At 38.2% G+C, this 18,563-nt stretch overlaps 1 protein-coding gene across 1 annotated transcript in view; it reads left to right on the forward strand.

Moving 5' to 3' along the window:
* LOC132988290 (seizure protein 6 homolog) overlaps positions 1-18,563 on the forward strand; it is a 100,865-nt gene that overhangs the window by 62,174 nt on the left and 20,128 nt on the right. Inside the window, exons 4-5 of the mRNA XM_061055600.1 lie at positions 7,586-7,778; positions 18,323-18,508. Coding sequence (XP_060911583.1) covers positions 7,586-7,778; positions 18,323-18,508 — 379 coding nt within the window. The remainder of the gene's footprint in view (positions 1-7,585; positions 7,779-18,322; positions 18,509-18,563) is intronic.

The raw sequence follows: 18,563 nt of genomic DNA on the forward strand, positions 1-18,563 counted from the left end.
TGGTTAAAACGTTTAATGTTGCGCACAGTCAGGCACACTATCAGGCTACTATCACTATCCAAATACTGGCATTAGAAGAGCATAGAATAACACAACAGCCCAAACAGAAACACTAGATATATTTTACTTTTTTAAAATGTTTTTGGAAGGAATCTCGCGACCCCCCTCTCAGTGTCATGCGACCCCGCAGGGGGTCCCGACCCCCACTTTGGGAACCACTGCTCTAGGTAGTGCCAGTTGGAAGTTGTTTTCTCCTAGGATTCCTGAATTTTGTTATTGTTTTTTTTAATCAAAATTGGACCAATGGAAGTTCACATAAACTGACAAAACACCCAAAAAACATAATGCCTTCAGCCACTATTGGTTTTGGCATAGAGTCATATAAAAACATTATTTTAGAGAAGACAGTTGCAAAGGAGGTATTGGTATTCAAAGGAGCATAAAATAGACCATCTTTAATCTGACATAAGTGACAATGTTCAAGTTAGAACTGTAGTCAGCCCCTGGCAGAGGCAAATCCTCATTAACAGTCAGTATTTGCTGATTGGTTAGGATCCATTGTTTTAGACAGCAGGGCAAAGAGGAAATGGCCTTGGCTGTTTTATATAGAGGTGAATGTTTAATTAAGATAACATTTTCCTTACAATAATGAACATTGGAAGAATTCATTTTTGAATTTATTTATCAGGAGATACACAAAAACACCAACTGGATGTGGTGTACCAAGATTATTGGAATGTGAGCCTCGGATACGGGGCTGTGAGGTGGGTCCACTAACTCTACTGCATGTACAAGCCAGCAGGTTTTATCATAGTAATGATGACACTGCAGCTGGTGAGTCCAATGGCTGGTGATTTATTGCCCCCAGCAGCAGGGTTATTTAATTTCCATGTATAGTGGGATCATTTTGATTACATACTGCTCATTTCTGCATCAGCTATGGCTCCTGTGAGTCAGTGTAAATGTTCATTGCAAGGCACCACCAGATGTTTCTAAAAGTAAATTATCAGTGAGAGCCAGCCTCTGTGGGCAGCTAAGTCATTCTGCGTGCTTATGGATAAATTAATAAAAGAGTGAATAGAGATCACATGCCTTGTGTTAAAAGTCTAATTTGTTTGACAGATAGTTTTTTTCAGAGATATAAATTATTTCCCACCAGAATTGCACATTTATAAAAGACAGTGTTGGAGATACAGTACAGTAGTAACTCCATGGCTGTGTCCAAAATCACTCCCTATCCACTTTATAGTGCACTATATAGTGGACACGCCATTTTGTAGTGCTGTCCGAATTCTGAGTGAGCATAGTCATACCCTATATAGTCCACTCAATGTATCCCACAATGCATTTTGAAAAGTAGTGCATGAGCGATGGTCACTATGCGAGCAATATATACCATCATGCATTGCGGTTCAAAAGATTTTTACGAGCAGAGAGTGGCGTTTGACTCGGCTGCTCTCAAACGGACGAGAGGAGCGACCGGCATGAACACAGAAACTCATTAAAGTTCATATTCAGAGCGTTTTACTGAAATCTATGATCGGTTTTAATAAAGATTAAAAGATCGTCAATTTTAGTGATGTTAGTTTATCCTAATGATGATGACAGACGAGAAACCAGAGTCTGTGAGCATAAATCATTTAGTTTTGGTCCGAAAATATGTCTCATTATGTAAAATTCTATATTTTACAAGTATTTATTATTTGTAAATGTTTCGTGAAAATACGCTCAGTATAATATGAGTTATCACGGAAATTCATGCTGTAATCTACAGTTGTTATTGATCCTCGGCCGTTGTTAAGCTGCGCGTTTCAGTTGACTATGACGTCACTGTCAGCGGCCGGTGAGTGAGCGAGTAGTGTCCGAAATGTTTTTTTAATTTTGCTGAGTGAGTGCACCATATAGTCCACTGCATTAAACTCACTATATAGTGAATAGGGAGTAGGGGATGTTTAATGACGATATTGAGTTCCTCTAATGTTGGACTTTAACTGGAAGATACCTGCAATGACTCAATATTTGCCATGCAAAGATGCTTTCTGTTCGGTAGTGATAATATGGATCTTAACCTTTGCTTACTGTTCGCCCTCATTGTTTAACACTGCATCACACTTCAAGCTCTCTGTTCTGCAAAGGTCAGAGTAAACACAACAAGATCAAGGCATTCAATCCTGAAAATATTGTTACCCTTGGAAACCTTCATTTAAAAGGTTTTTCCCCAATCTTTTGTATTCTGTGAGCAGTTCTAGGTCTGTTGATTGCACTACGGCCTTGGAGGATGGTCTGTTCATTATAGGGGTTGATTAAAAAGGCTGGCTAGAGGAGAGAGATGACCCTCACTCCTGGAGTTCTCTCATTTCAACTGGGCTTGGTTTTTTTTTTTTTTGTTGGGTGGGGTGGGCACTTAATGTCAAAGAGCATATAACCAAAAGGGAAAACTTGCATTTTTTACATTTCATCAAATAAAGTAACCCTAACGATTAAACTGATCATGGAAAATACTGAGCAAACATTTTTTCTTTGCAAAAAACATTTCTGTGAATGGAGAAGCAGAATGTTTAGATGGCATCTTCTGATAATGTTGTGGTTGGTGCAGAAATGTGCTCATTCAGCCACATCCCGAGTACCACGAATATGTGTGCTGAGGCAAAGATTCCAACTCCCAGTTACAATGTGTCTGCTTTGAGGACAGCCCAGAGGTACATGCATGTGGGTATACATGTACACACACACACACTGGTACATTAATGTGTGTGAGTGAGAGAGAGAGAGAGAGAGAGAGAGAGAGAGAGAGAGAGGCAGACAGTGAGTATTCCCTGTGGGCATATGGCTGCAGCACTGGAGAAGATAAGGTAGTGTGATGTCTCCTGACATGGCCAATGATTCATAATTGAGGCAGGACAGCTGTTGCTGGCTGCTCTGACAGGTCCCTGGGTGGATGACAGATGATAGGGCCCTCTGGGGCCAAGCTATCTATCAGTCCAAGTGTTCACTGTCCGCTATCTGCTCACCTGTCCTTCATGAGCCTCCCCGGTGTATGTAAACCGAGTGGTCATGGACCCGCCATCTGTTTGACCTCACTATAATAACATTTTAAGTTGCTGCAATGTCAGTGTGCCCACCATACAATATATGGTCATAATACCATACATTAAAACATATTAATCCTTTACAGAATTATTGGTGTTAAAAAAAACAAACAATAAAATGGCATTGTGATGTTTACCAAATAAATAAATTACTTTTATAAAACCTTGATGTTAGTGGAAGAGTTTTACTGGAACGTAATAATCTTTCTGATTTCTTTCGAAATGAGTAAGGTCTTTTACCTGCTCTTTTGTAATATTAAATAACAAAGAGGAAGGTCTTTTACCTGCTCTTTTGTAATATTAAATAACAAAGAGGAAGGTCTTTTACCTGCTCTTTTGTAATATTAAATAACAAAGAGGAAGGTCTTTTACCTGCTTTTTGTAAAGTGTCTTGAGATAACGTGTTATGAATTGATGCTATACAAGATTGATTGATTTTGTCTTTTTTTTCCTGTTAAGTTCTTTCAGATGAATAGTAGTAGGAATACATAATGATAATAATCAAGATAAGAATAAAATATTTAAAAAAAAAGGAATTTGCAAGTTTAGATAGGAATATAAAATAACACTACAGGAAAGCCATAATGCAAGCATCAATTCATCAATTGATAATATCTTTACAAAACAATTAAATGATATTCCACCTTTTATTCTTAAAGTTATAAAGTGCACTCAAGGGATAAAAGGAGTAGGTCAAGTGCATTTATGTACAAGTGAATGCACATGCGGGCAAAAAGATTGTCACTGGAATACATGGTTCACAGATAAAACAAAACGGTGTGTCACCCGCATAGAGGTAGAATATGACATCTTATATCATCAGTAATGGACATCATTGCTAGTGGTACGAGATACTCTCAATAGAAACTGCTGAGAAATGGCTAGAATGTGCACAATAACATATGGTTGTTCAATCTTTATGTAGAGCGTATGTATATAAGTGATTAATAGCTTGCAACTAATGAAAACCGAAAAAGTTTCATCAACTTTTGACTTGCAATGGTTTAGCCTTTGGTTCATATTAGAGAGTAAATATTTTGATGTTGACGAAAGAATCCCTCTTAAAAAGCCTTGTCAAATGGATGTGATGGTATAACTTTCAATGCAGTGCACATTTTTTATTTCTTGCCAGGTCTTTTATTCTGTTTAACAAAACAGTCATCTTTGGAGCCACTGCCAAGGATTGAAAGGGTGAAATGTGCAAAGATAAGAGGCTTTTTATAAGTTCCATTGAGGCTTTTACTAGGAAACACAATTGATTTGTAGCCTGATGTTTTGAGAGGCATTTGTCTGAAATATGCATGAACGACGGTGGAATATCAGTCATCTCTCAGTGAATCAGCAGCTCTACATAATAGTATAGGAGGCAACTGAAACACATCACAGGACGATAATTTGAAAATGAAAGTGAAAGATGAAGCAATTTGTAGCCTCTGGTTTTTTTTTTCCATTTCATCTAAATCCTGAGTAAGTACAACCTGAGTCACCAAGGTTGCCTGAACCTTGAGTCACCAAGGCCATCTGAATGTATCAGAAATGGAGTCCATGCCTAACTAAAATTGCAATTGCATAATTTCTGCGTTTCAGTATTATTCGTTACGTTAATATGTTAGCGTGAATGTATACTCTGCTGCCCTTCTGTGTGAATTGGGAAGCTATAAGATGAACAAGTAGCTGAAGAAACCGGATTTGAAAAATATCCAATCCCTCCATATTAACTCAGAGACAAAAAAAAGGCAGATGAGTAAAAAAAAAAAAACTGTGCCTAAGGCTATGTCATTGCTGTTGCCCTTGAGAAACAGAGAAACAGGGATTCTAAAATAATGTGAAAATCCTTTATTACTCACTGTGGCACTGCTGTTTAAGCTCCCGCAACAAGAGTGCCACCTAAGCTAAAATGATAAAAATGCAAAGATTATATGTTGAAAACCTAAAGCGAGGGTATTATAAAATACTCACAAATCAAAAGGAGTGTCTTTTGTTTGACAATTTGGATCTGCTGTTTGCTCTCTGTGCTCACAGTTTGTCTGAAAACCTTCTAGAGTAGTGTTGTGTTTAATTCTGTCCGCGATAAAAATCAAATCAATCAAAGTGGCTGGCCTCAAGGATCATTCAGGAGGAAGTCACCTCTATGCTTCGTCTCAGAGTGTCCATTAGCCTCTCTGTGCTCATTGTCAGCTCCCCTTCGACTGAGTGACAGTTAGTCAGCCTGACCAAATTCATTTTCCTGTCACTGTTGTGCAATGTGCTCATCCTACCCACTGTCTCAGCTTTTCCAGTCTGCTGCACTAACACTCCAGCACACATATTACCTCAGGGACAACAGCCTTTGGAGGGCAACTATTTTTCTGCATCATGGCATACCTGAGGCCCTAGCCCACTACCTATGACAGCATTAGCTTTCAGAACATGTTACGAATCTCACCGAGAGCTCAACAAAGACGTGGCTGAATTGGTCTGATGTTGCACTTACCTTTCAAGGCAGACAAAGGTATTTTTAGTTTCAGATAAGCAAAGGCAAATTCACTAAAGATATTTTCAGATACAAATGATGTCTATTATATATCTCGATTATAATGGCGTTTTACAGTAATTCCAACGCCAATTTATTTAAAAACTCAGAATTATTCACTGTGTCTGGTTGTTTTGAGTTGTAATCATTACCATGCTTCCGAATGCTTCAGATGGTGCCAACAGCAGCTACCACATGGATACAAGAAACATCATCATCTAATTTTGTCAGCACGTCCAAAGCAATGGGTGGAAATTCATCGCAGTTTGTCAACTGAAGAAAACAATGAGGATGTGTCACTGTTCAGTTAAGTTAAGGTTAAGACACAAAAACGACTTGGGTATAGATTCAGAGAAAGATATCAGTCTGGTTGATCACACACAACATTACGAATGAAAGATTGGAATAACTGAACTTTGAATATTGGTCACAAACTGTACACAAACTATAGTTTTCTGGGTGAAAGTCCATGTTTGTTTGATCCACCGGTCCAGCCTTACAACGTAGTGATTTTGTCTTTCTCTCTCATCGTTCATCATAGTCTGAGTTCCTCCTTTGGTTTTCTCCCAACATAATTATCATAGTACCTTTCGCAAACCTTTATCTATATACATACTGATCCATCAAAATATGACAGCCTTCTCAGTCAACATTAAGGCAGAGTGTGGCCCGACTACCGCACTCATATGCTGCTGATGACAACCAATGAAAGCCATTTCATGATAGGCCAATTACTGCCAAATGCACAATTTAAAGTCTGCATTGTTGCACTGAGTTCAATAAAACAATAACAATATAACACCTTCCAAACTAACTTCCTAAGTAAACACTTTCAAATGATCTGGACTTTTTAAGTAAACTTAAAGTTGTATAAGCTTAAGTTAAGTCTGCCATGCAAACACATGTGAAGTAGAAATCTCTTATTTTTATTGTAGAGAATACTAATAATGACCTGCTGTTGGATTGACATACCTCTTTTATAGCTCTTCAGGGAATTAATCAGATGTTGCTCCAAACTGTGTCAGTGCTCCATTATCCTGACAGTTTAACTACATGCAATCCTCCAGAGGTTCCCTCTCCAGATTTAGCTGCAGATGCTGTTCAAACCTGTTGAAGACATAAAGCGCTGCTGTCAGAAGGGCTCACAGGCACAAGGAGAAGTCTGACAGAGGATAAGTCAATCAGGCATAAAACCAAGAGTGGAATGACCCCGACAAATTCTACAATTACTCAAAAAACATGTCTACAATACGGGAGCAGGTTAACGAAGAAGCGACTAAACTAAACATATCCCTCTGCAACTGCTTTGGTACACAGCTGAGAAAATATCACAGCAGGTGACCCATTTTTTCCCCCACAGAAACATCATTAGACTAAACTTGGCTTTAAATCGAAACATAACAGCGTCAGTGCTGAATTAAGATCCCATCTGGTGTGAACCGAGGCCTCATAAGTCAACAGTTAGTCACCAGGTGTCTGTGCAGTAAGATCTTTATTTGTTCAGTATTGGGAGTTAAAAGGCAGTTTGTCTTTCAAAGAGTGGATATAAATGTGCTCATTCTAACAGTACTAAAAATACAATGCACCAACTGCTAGCTTGATAATGCTTTGTACATATGTCACTCTAGAAAAGCCTTGGAAAATGGTGAAACACTCACTGAATATCATCATGCATGACACATGGAGGTGCAGCTGTGACAGCCAGTTTAATCATAAGGGCTGCAACTACATAATAATATATCCTGGAACTCAAATCGATTTCTTCAAATAGCTTCCGTTTACAAACTGCATGTCAAAAAACAAAGACCGTTCTCTGACTTTGATTTTTCAAAATGACAAAAAGTGAAACAAACAAGAAGCTGGAACCAACAAAACTTTTAAAAGGTTCCTTAAAAGGAACTTAATTTTTGATTATTAACTAAGTTTGTTGATTAACTTTCTTTAAATGGCATTTCTATTGTTGCGTGATCTCTTTTTTTTACAGGTGCTTAACGTGAGTGTGATGGAATGGGAGAAGGTGACAGTGGAGGACACGGGTGGCCGAGAACCCTTCATCCTCGCTAATGAGTCGGTGTTGTTGAGGGGCCTCGTATTACGCAGCTGGAGCAACCAGATCTCCATCCGATTTCGTAGTGAGCAGCAACAAAACCCTGGATTCCTCCACCTGCACTACCAAGGTGAACCAATACTTACAAACTATTGTGGCACATTAGTCCATCAGTCGAACAAACTAGCTTTGATACCAATATGTTTTATTTGAAAGTACATTAAATATGTTAGAGCCATAGTGGGGAAATACATTGTATAGATAATTTCAAGCAACAAGTTATCAGAGATTTGCATTCTATAAGCAATGTAAGTAATTTATCAGGCAAAAGGGCACTAACCAGATAAGATTATATAACTATTTAAAGCTAACAGTAGTTGTTTGATAAGCAGATTGCTCCTATCATTAAACAAGGCACCAACCCGCAAATACAGCCAAGTTCAGTGTCTGATTTAGCTGAGGTGACAACACAAACATGTCATAAATGGGTAATTGAACTGAAGATACCAAATCCAGGCTGTAAACCTGTGGTATTCTGCTGTAAAGTTTTTTGTTTTTTTTAACATGGTAGTCAATGGAGATGAAGTCACTTAAGGGGCCTGCCTCATGTCACAACTTAAAAAACTGCTGTTTTTTGGCAGATCAGCAGTCTTGGGGTTCACCGCTTGCAGAAAAAAGCCAAATGAACACATTCTATTGAAGTTCTAATTCCCCTTGCCATTGCAGATATTTAACGATACTTAATTAGCTTTTAAATGTGGTCAAACTGTTTCTACAAAAGTGCCCGATGACTGCAGAATCTCTCTTCGGAGATAGTTCCACTATGTTGTCCATAAATATGATGGATCATAAATTCCTCCCCTCTCTGCACTAGTTTTGTGCTTGACATTGATCCCCCATGTCCTCAACACTGTCTGTTTATCTTAGCAATCACACAAAGTGGCCACCAATTACATGCCCCATCGATTTGAGTTGATGGTGGAAGCTGTTGGACAAAACATTCATTCCACCACATTGCTGCAGCGCTTTCATCAGCTTGAAAATGAAAGCAACCATCAGAACTCTGACGCTGTTGCGAGATAAATCAGCCCTTCACTGTTTAATATCAGTGTGTGGGCAGGCTGAAGGATGACAGTGAAGTACAGATCCTACAGGGTGATGTATGTAGCAGGACAGATGGTGGCAAAGAGATGAATTATTAACCTGTCCACAGGTTATCGTTTGTCCTTCACTTCTCCCTTTTGCATTTTAGTAAATCTTATTCAGCAGAATGCATTCTCTGTATTATTAAAAACATCTATGTTGGGATCCACGCCATGTTACTGTTGGACAGGTAAGACGGATGGCCTTGTTGCAATATGCACCTAATACAGACTTTATGTGGAATCTACACTCGGTGTTGCTGGCCACATTATAGACGAAACAGCTGGCTGCTGTTTCCTTTGTGATTCACTTAACATTTGCTTAAACCCAAGTAATAAAAAAAAAAAAACATAACCAGGTGGTTCCTTATGTTACATGCAAACATCTTATCCTAAAAGAGATTCATTCTGGAATAAGACTCATAACCCAGATATCTATGTGTGCAGGCATGCTTATGAACCAGCCACACACCTTATGATGTAATGCGTTTGGCCTTTGCCTTTATTAGATTGGACATCTTAAGAGAGATAGGAAAGGAAGGCAAGAGAGAGAGAGTGGGGATGGCATGCACCAACTGGTCGAAGGTGTTGATTCAAACCAGCGACCAGTGCATTTCTTGCCTCTATTTATAATGTGTCTGCACTACTGACTGAGCTAAACCAAACCACCCCGCAAATACTTTTATAATCAGTTAAAAAAAAGTATGAAATTATGAAAGTGGTAATAATCTATACTTTAGAGTGTAATCCAGGTGATCATTATTAATATAGAAGAGCTGTTAGGATATGAGGTTATATAGGTTATAAAGCCATGTTTTCTGCTTCTGTCAGTCCTTATAAACTCAAGCACATGATACATTTACAGTACTGAACTAAATTTAAGGCTGTTCTATTTTTGTGATGTTGAAATGGAACAAAGACACTTGAGTAGATAAGAATCAGGACAAGACTCACACTGCAGGTATCAGCATGCATATAAAAATACAGATTGACAACTGACTGTGTGCTAGTGACAGAACATCTCTTATATTTCAAACCATTTTGGTTATGAAACGATCAATTAGCAAAAACTGGACTGCGGATTTGGCCAAGGGCTCTAAATTGACCCAAAATGCCTGTGAGTTGCTGAGCGTCTAACTTTTTCCTTAATAACTTTATCTCAAGATTGTTTTGCAACACTAGATGTCCTTGATATAATAATATGTGTTGTAACGAGTAAAAAAATAAATTCTCTTAAAGAATGCATTGACAGAGTCTCCTGTCTGTGTTGTAAATGTCACCAGGAGCTAGATTAGACATGTACTGTCCACCTAACAACATACTGGACTTGAAGTTGATGGAACACATTTTGTGTCACTAACAACAACAACAATTCAAAGAGCAGATTTCTAGCAGACAAGACATATTGGAGACACATAAGATATTTCAATTTGTGTTCCTCTCCTTGGTAAGCAGAGTATCACCTTGTCCTTTATAATGGGCTGTGAAAAATGTGATTGGGCAAGCGTGGAGAAGCAGACAGAACTGTGGAGAGATGGATCTCAGCTCAGGGTAATTAATATCTGTGACAGTGTTGCCTCTGTCTGCGATGGCAGACTGATGGATGCCTCTATAAAACCAGCAGTGGGCCTGACACTGGCAACATGATTATAAGTGTGGTTTATTGTAAATATGTATAGAGTTGGAAGTCGGGGTGTGGGGCAGGAGAGGCTTCAATTTCTCAATACACACATGCGCACATATCCTCATCTACATAAAACCCATTGTCCAATGAACAGTAATTTTCAGAGACCAAAAAAAACAGCAGCTATAAAATATATGAAACTGCACACATGCAACTTGTGATGCACTCACATTAAACATAAATGCACCCTGAGGGAATAAACCCTATACTGTGTGTACACACTCTGCTGGTAAACACATTCATACATAAATGCTGCATGTGATGCAAGTCACTACTAGCGTCTTGTTTCCTTTGTCCAATGTAAAATATGACAAAAACAACATTTTCCTTTCTGACACAAGTATTTTGTTGTAGATTACAGTAAGGAAGAAAATGATCCAACATATCAGCCTGCAAATGAGAACAATATGCAATATTTATGTTCAAAACTTGAATGACATACGAAGCATTGAATATAAAAAACATATTGAATGTGTATTATGATATGTAATTGACAGTTTGTCTTTCTGCTGTTCTACACGTTTTAAACTTCACCTGTGCTTAAAAGTTTTCTTTCTTAATACAAAATTATTTCAAACAACATAAATATAAATTTCCATGAATATTAACTAATAAATCAAAGCATAGCTGACTACTTGCCTGGGCTCCATCTGATTGGTCAATGCTTGGATGCTGAGTGTAAATGTATAAATAAATTAAAAAGGAAAAAAAAAAAAAGCACTCTAGTTTTTGCGTGTCAAGCAGGCTTGTGGCTTTTTTGTTTTTAGGTATGCTTCAACCTAAAAGACTATAAAGTAATAATGAATTGTGCAGCTGTTAGTAACAGTATGAAATACAATCAGAATACATATATTTATACAGCAAAGTAATGTATTAATTTCAGACACAAAACACAGTTTTGTGCAGTTATAAACTTGAAGTGCATATCAATGTAACCATAATATCTCATTAAAGATAATATGATGCTATCACTACAAAACAGCATGTCTTTCAATAATAGCAAAACAGTAGTATTATAAGTGTACAAGTGTATTCACCAGATAAGCATACTGATTACCAAACAGGGTATGCTAGACAAGCTTTAATGTATCTCTACATTAAAGCTTGTCTAGCAGTACAAGCTTCTTTTAGTATTTTGAACTGAAGGCTCAGAGAATGGCAGTATGTATTGTAAAAAAGAAAGTATTTGCATTCATGACCATTGTTGGTTCTAATTTCTAAATATGGCACTGACAAATTTGGACTACCCTAACCTCATTTTCTCCTAATCAGGAAGTAACTTCATATAAACTGAACTTATTTATACATTGATTCTACCACAACTTCTTTGTTATCTCGTTGATGGAATGATTGTCATCCTTTCATACCCCTTAAAGTCTCTTAAGAGGCTTAACTTGTCATTTTCAGCTTTGCTTAAGTAGAGCATAATCAATGGCACTGCCTATGGCAGCGATGTTTTACAGGAATTATCGATTGGCTGTTACTAATAAGCCTGGTTGACAAATCAGGTGGCAGGAGGACCTGTGTCACTGGCAGCAATCCACCATTTGCCACAACTTCTTCGTATCATTGATGAGGTGCAACCTCCAGTCCAAAGTTATTTCTCTTTAATAGCCTTTATTGAGTAAATGACCATTAAAATCGAGTTTTTAACCAGACCACATAAATATCAATAGGCCATATCATGGCAGAACTATGGGCTGGCTTTCTACAAGTGAATCACTTTCCCAGAGACAACACTATTGATCTTTCTGTAAAAGGTAATGCTTTGGTGCACAGCCAGGACACGAGGCTTGGATACAGTGGCAGTAAATTCTTCCTGCAAGTTATGTGCTCTCCGCTGATATCTGAGAACAGTAAAACAACAACTAACCAAGAGATGACTTAATCTGGGGGGTTCTCTCTGTATCTTTTTGTATCTTGATGTGACAAGAAGTGGTAGTATTCTCCAAAATACTGTCATTAAATATTAAAACAATCAAAACTACATTCATGTTGTTTTGTCAACCTGTTCCATTATCTCCTGCCCTCACCTTGCTGAGTTTCATCTCATCCCAGCTCCCCACCTGAAGAGACTCATCTAACACTTAAAATGACAAATGTTCAACAGTTGATATGGTCTAAATTGAAATGCACTTTTTTTGTTTTTCCAAATCTGGTGTCTTGTGTCTTCCTCACCTCATCCATTGTGCCCTAGTCCACAGTGTTTGAAGAGCAGCGTTCTCAATTTGAAGTACTCCGGCAAATGAGAAAAGCAACAGCGGTAAAAGCAGGAGTGTGTGAGGCGCACTAACTTCTCCTGAATATGTCAGTGTTTTTGAGTGATTGATTGCAGGAAGTTAATCTCGAGCAACTTTTGACAGAGGGCAAAAAAAAACCCCAACTCATCATTGGATCCAAAACTGAAAAAAGTTGGTTCCATGTTTGTCGACAAAAACAAAACTGTAATTTTAGATAGGTGAGAAAGGGGCAGGAAGCAATATAAACAGAAACGATTTATATTCAAAAAAGGCAGAAATAGTGTATTGCTGTTGCACAGATAAGAAACAGAAGGAAGCACAACAGAATGTGTTCCTCTTGAACAATACTGTGAAATGAAAAAAACAAAAAACATTTAGCCCATGCTCAGATGCCTTATGATTATGAATTGGTTATGACAAGCTGCACAAAAGAAACAACTTTTTGAATTTGAAACTATGCCATTTAACTCCTGATGGCTCTTATCTATTTTTCATAGGCATCTATTTTGAAACCACATCAAACACACGTCATCTAGAAATGATGTCAGAGAGACGATATTATTTTTGTCAGTTTCTCATTGTTCTGACCTGTGATGCCCTCGTAAAGCTCATTTTGAAAATGTATTCGAGGAGGGTTTTTTTTTTCCACCGAAGGATATACTATTTATTAAACTGTCTATTTATTAGACACCTTCCACAGTGTTTCATCAGAATGGCCATAACTACAGTACAGTTTTTTTTTTTATGAACAATGAAACGACTGGAAATTCTAGAGTGGCAAAGTGGTCATTCTGACCATCCACATATTATTTTAATATCATTTCAATAAGCAATAAAAAAAGAATGCACAGCTATACATGCAGAGATATGCGTAAATACAACAATTACTTCCAACCGAGTATTATGATTGGAAATAACTTAATTCTGTAAGAGCTACGGTGGGTGGAGTTATTGCACTTGGAGCCAGTGAGTTGCAGACAGCTCTAACGTGTCAGTCATCAATAAGAAGTTAGCAGTAAACAGCTTTAAATCTGCTTTTCTGTAATGAGCCCTTGACAGTGTTCTCTGTGGTCTAAATAGATCCTCAGCTGATGTTAAGTTTTATATAGAAACCTTTGGATTCATAATGATACGGTAATAAAGCCACAGGAAGAAGCTGTGCAGTTGCAGAAGCACGCACTGTAAACAGTCAACATCACAGAGTCTAGACACTCAATCAGTGATGAACATAATCTGAACCCCCCCCCCCCTTCATTCTCCCTCCTCTCATTTTTACCTGTTTGTTTCAGGGAAAATTAAGAGCTTAAATTGATTAATTAGCAGATGAGTCAAACAGTAAACGAACAATGATGACTCAGGATGGGAGGACATTAATCCTGCAAAGGCAGATTAACACGGCTGGTTTTACATTGAAAGTTTGTTTTCACAGATTTAATGAAACGATTAATTGATCTACTCTTCTTTTTGGCCAGGGTAATTTTCATTAGGTGAAAGTTTCTGACCTTATAACGGTTCTATATATATAATCATGTTAAAGTTTAGAGCTGTAATGTGTGTGGTTGTCACATTAGAAATTAATTAAATTAAATTAGAAATTAACAGGAGGCAGACAGTTTGTCAGGTGTTCAAATCGAGCGAAGCCGTGGTACATATAAACTGAATTCCTCTGTTGTGCGGTTGACACAGAGTGATCTTTTTACCGACTACAGAAAGTGAAAGTATAAACAAGCAAATAGATCCCTGAAACAAGGAGAAACAGCTGGATCTCTCTACACTCTGACTATGAGGTTTATTCAGTTTCACATCCATCGTGTGTCTTCATGTTCTGCTTTGTGAAGGCTAAGGCCGTGGCTTTGAAATCATGTACATATAAAAGTCTAGAAACCAGATATCCCGCCCAAATGTAAAAGTCCACAGTCCAATGTGTCTTTAGTAAATAGTTAAGATCTCTGTCGAGTCCAAATGTCCTAAATGTAAGCAGATCTGCACCTTTTTTACTCCTGTGTTGCCGCTCCATCCCAGTAAGGAGGTGTGGTCAGGATGAAAAAGTGACGTCAATGCATGAACTCTATAGAGAACATCACTAGGAATTTTTCACAATGTGTATCGCTCCGCCTCAGTCAGGTGTTTAGATTACTAGTTAACATTACAGCAAACAAGTTGTCGTGGTTAGTCTAACTGGTACCTCTGATTCACAAAACAGGCTCTTATTTTATTGACATATACGATGCTATTCATAAAACTGAGTAGCTGGTATGTGGTCACCATGGAGACAAACATAGAAGCAAGAGTGTTTTAAAAGTAGTAGTGTTTTAAAACTTAGAGTTCACCTGAGTACTATCATTGTGACAATTCCCTCCTCTCTACAAGGAAACAATAACTGCAGGAATTTGCTTCCCATTTGCTTCCTGTGGCCCTACAGTACCATCAGCTAATCTTCCTGGCTGTCTGCACTGTGGATCTATTATTTGTAATGGCAAAACAATCAGACTTTATGGCCCAGCACCACATCTACTGGAATGGAGGCAGCACGTAATTTAATACTCCAGGAATTGGCTCTACATTTTTGCCTCTGGCTCTCCCACTGCATGCTCAATAGGGATGTAAATGCTGCTATGATAATGGCAATAACTAGGTTCATTGGAGCTAGTGATAAACTACGCATTGAATGGATGACCCAGGGGCAGTGTACCTCGTCCCCGTGGCTCACTGATTTACTGCCAAAGAAAAAGGCCTGTTTCATTACGGTGGAAAGCAGTGGCTTGTGTAAAAGACAAAGTCAGAAGATTAAAACATCGTAGATGGGAGGTAGTTTTACAGGCTTCTTAAGGCCATTATGCATTTAGGGTTGTTTTCCCTTGAGTTTGAGTTCAAAGATTTATAGGAAAACCAGTTTGAATATCCAATTTAGCTGCAAGGTAACGGTGGAAACATTGCTAAAGTGTTTTCTTTCATTGACAAATGCATGGCCAACTGCAGGCACTTCAAATACGACCTTCAGCAGAGGGTCTTATCTTCCACTTTCTCTGCATCTGTGCATGAGAAGACATCAGAACATGAAAATATTAAGAGTATTCATGCATGGATCGACAGACCTGTCTATCAAGTGTCAGCTTTCGCTTTCTTACAATGTGGCAGCAGCTGTGACTCCGAATGAATGATGTAAAGAGGACAGCGCTGTAGTGGTTTTATCATGGGCCCTGTATTTAAGTCTTTTTACCATTTGATGTGTACTTTATCGGTCTGTTTAGAATCTGCTAGGGTTGTTTTTTTTTGTTTTTAAAAAAATCTAACATTTGGTGAGTGCCTTTAGGATCACAAGGCTAACATGGTGGAAGGAAATTCAACATGGTATGTAAGCATGCTAGCTAGCTAGTAAGCCATGTGCTACTACTGACAGTGTTTCATAGTCTTGAGAGAGGAATATAAAAACTACAGTAAAAAAAAAAAAAAAATAGTCCCAGTTTTCACTAATTAAAGAAATAACTTTTGAAATAGAATTTTTTTTTTAAACTATTTTTTTTTCCATTGTTGGGCCATACAGTGAAACAAATCTAGTTTGAAAACTTTGAATAATAATAGCATATTGCCATGTCTGCCCTTTTAATTCATCCAAATTAATTGAATAACGTTTTGATTGAAGATGCAGTCAATGTCCAGATATTATGTTATAAAGCAGGAAGAAATAAACAAGCAGGTAACACAAGAACATTTCAGCCAACAGCTGTGCATCTGAAAGTGTGACAGTTAAGTCCACATCATAATCCTGCAAACACCAAACCTTAATCTCATTAACATAAATACATTAAGGTGCATTACATAGCCCTTGCCCCTTTATCATCACAATGGCTTTTAAGACTGCAAATCCAATTTCAATGCAGACAGGCCGTCTAGTGTTCCGCTTTCCTCGTCGTTTTCTCCTTCTATTAGCTCCTATTCACACACACACACACACACACACACACACACACACACACACACACACACACACACACACACACACACACACACACACACACACACACACACACACACACACACACACACACACACACACACACACACACACACACACACACACACACACACACACACACACACACACACACACACACACACACACACACACACACACACACACACACACACACACACACACACACACCATTAAGCTTGAACATAACTTGCAATTTGCAGAGGCTGAGTTAAGTTGCAGCTTTTAAAAGGTTTTGATAATTTTGTCATTGCACACTCGTACTGTTGCTGCAACACACACCATAGTGGGTCCAATTAAGTTGCTTGTTTTGTTGTTAACACATTTCAAGAAGTTTAAAAGTTTTAGTCTGGTCATTAAAGTGCCCGCACTAATGAGGTAGAACAGTGCTGGTTATTAGACAGGAAGAGACGGTTGTTTAATAGCGTTCATTACCGTCTTGGTTAGCTCACTCCATTATCCATGTGGACTATACCATCCTATAGTGCTCATTTAAAAAAAAAAAAAGGGACAGGACAACAATGCAAAGCAAGTTGGGAACATTGATCTTCACCTGCTGGAATCACGACTATTTGACAACCAAAACGGAGGCTTTTCTTCTTCCAGCTATCATAATACAGCAGTGCTATGATGCTAAATTAGTCAGCAAGATTTTCATTTGTCAAGGTGTTTTCCCTGGCTTCACACAGTGACATTAATTACCGCAGTACTGCAAACATGTCTGAGCGTACATTTACATACTGGATGGACTGGTAAACTGTCATTAATTAGGTGCTGGAGTGTTTATAAACTGAGTTGAAGGTTGGTAATAAAGCATCTCTAAATGTGTGTGTGTGTGTGATAGCAAATGAGAGAAAACGAGAAGGCAGACACAATTGAAACATTGTGCTTCACTCTGTTGCATAAATCACAGAAATACAAATGTTTTTTTCCCCCCTTCTGTGCCTAAATATGTTTTGCTGGTCAGTGGTGGTTTGGAGGAGCGACAACATGGTCAACAATCAAACAACACAGCAGGGGTTATACACAATGCGGGACACAGAGGAGTATGTTGTGCAGCCAGTTTACATTGTTGGCTGTTTGTTTTGGCCATAGCTGGGACTTTTGTTCAGCATTAAACATTGAATCCTGGATAATTAAGTATTCAAAATCATATAGTTATATTTTTTTACTGAACAGTGAGCATCTAAGGCCTCAGGAGGGGGCAAGATTATTGAAAAAAATGTGATGAATATACATTTACAACAGGAGTTTTTTTTTTTTAATGGAGTCTTTCATCATCTGTGATTTCGGTTTTTTTTGCACTCTAATTACAGAGCTGATAATTAGCACATTAATTAACAGTGCTATTCTGTCTCATATAGGCCATAACAGAATACACATTAAAAGCAGATCAACAACGACACATTTAACACATTTTAATGACAGTACATTAGTAGTCCCGAATCAGCACATTTGTCCTGCAACTTTTTTTAAACAGAATTGCTTATAGAACACTGCATTTCAGTTTGAGCTGATTTTGAAAGACAGAGATGCCACATATCTAACATGAACATTTATTTAAATTATTCTGTGATTTATGTTAAATGAAACATCCTTTTCTTTCCTCTGCAGCCTTTGTGCTAAGCTGTTCATTCCCCAAAGAACCAGCCGGTGGAGAAGTTTCAGTGACTCACCTCCACGCCGGCGGAGAAGCGTACTTCAGCTGCTTCACTGGCTACAAGTTACAAGGCCCCAAGATGCTCACCTGTCGCAATGCAACCACACCTTACTGGAGCGGAAAGGAGCCTCGATGTGTGGGTAAGACAAACTAGCTCTTTGCCTGACACGTGATCCTCCTTAACTCTGGAAGCAG

This window comes from Labrus mixtus, chromosome 14 (genome assembly GCF_963584025.1).
Source record: "Labrus mixtus chromosome 14, fLabMix1.1, whole genome shotgun sequence".
Classification (NCBI taxonomy): domain Eukaryota; kingdom Metazoa; phylum Chordata; class Actinopteri; order Labriformes; family Labridae; genus Labrus; species Labrus mixtus.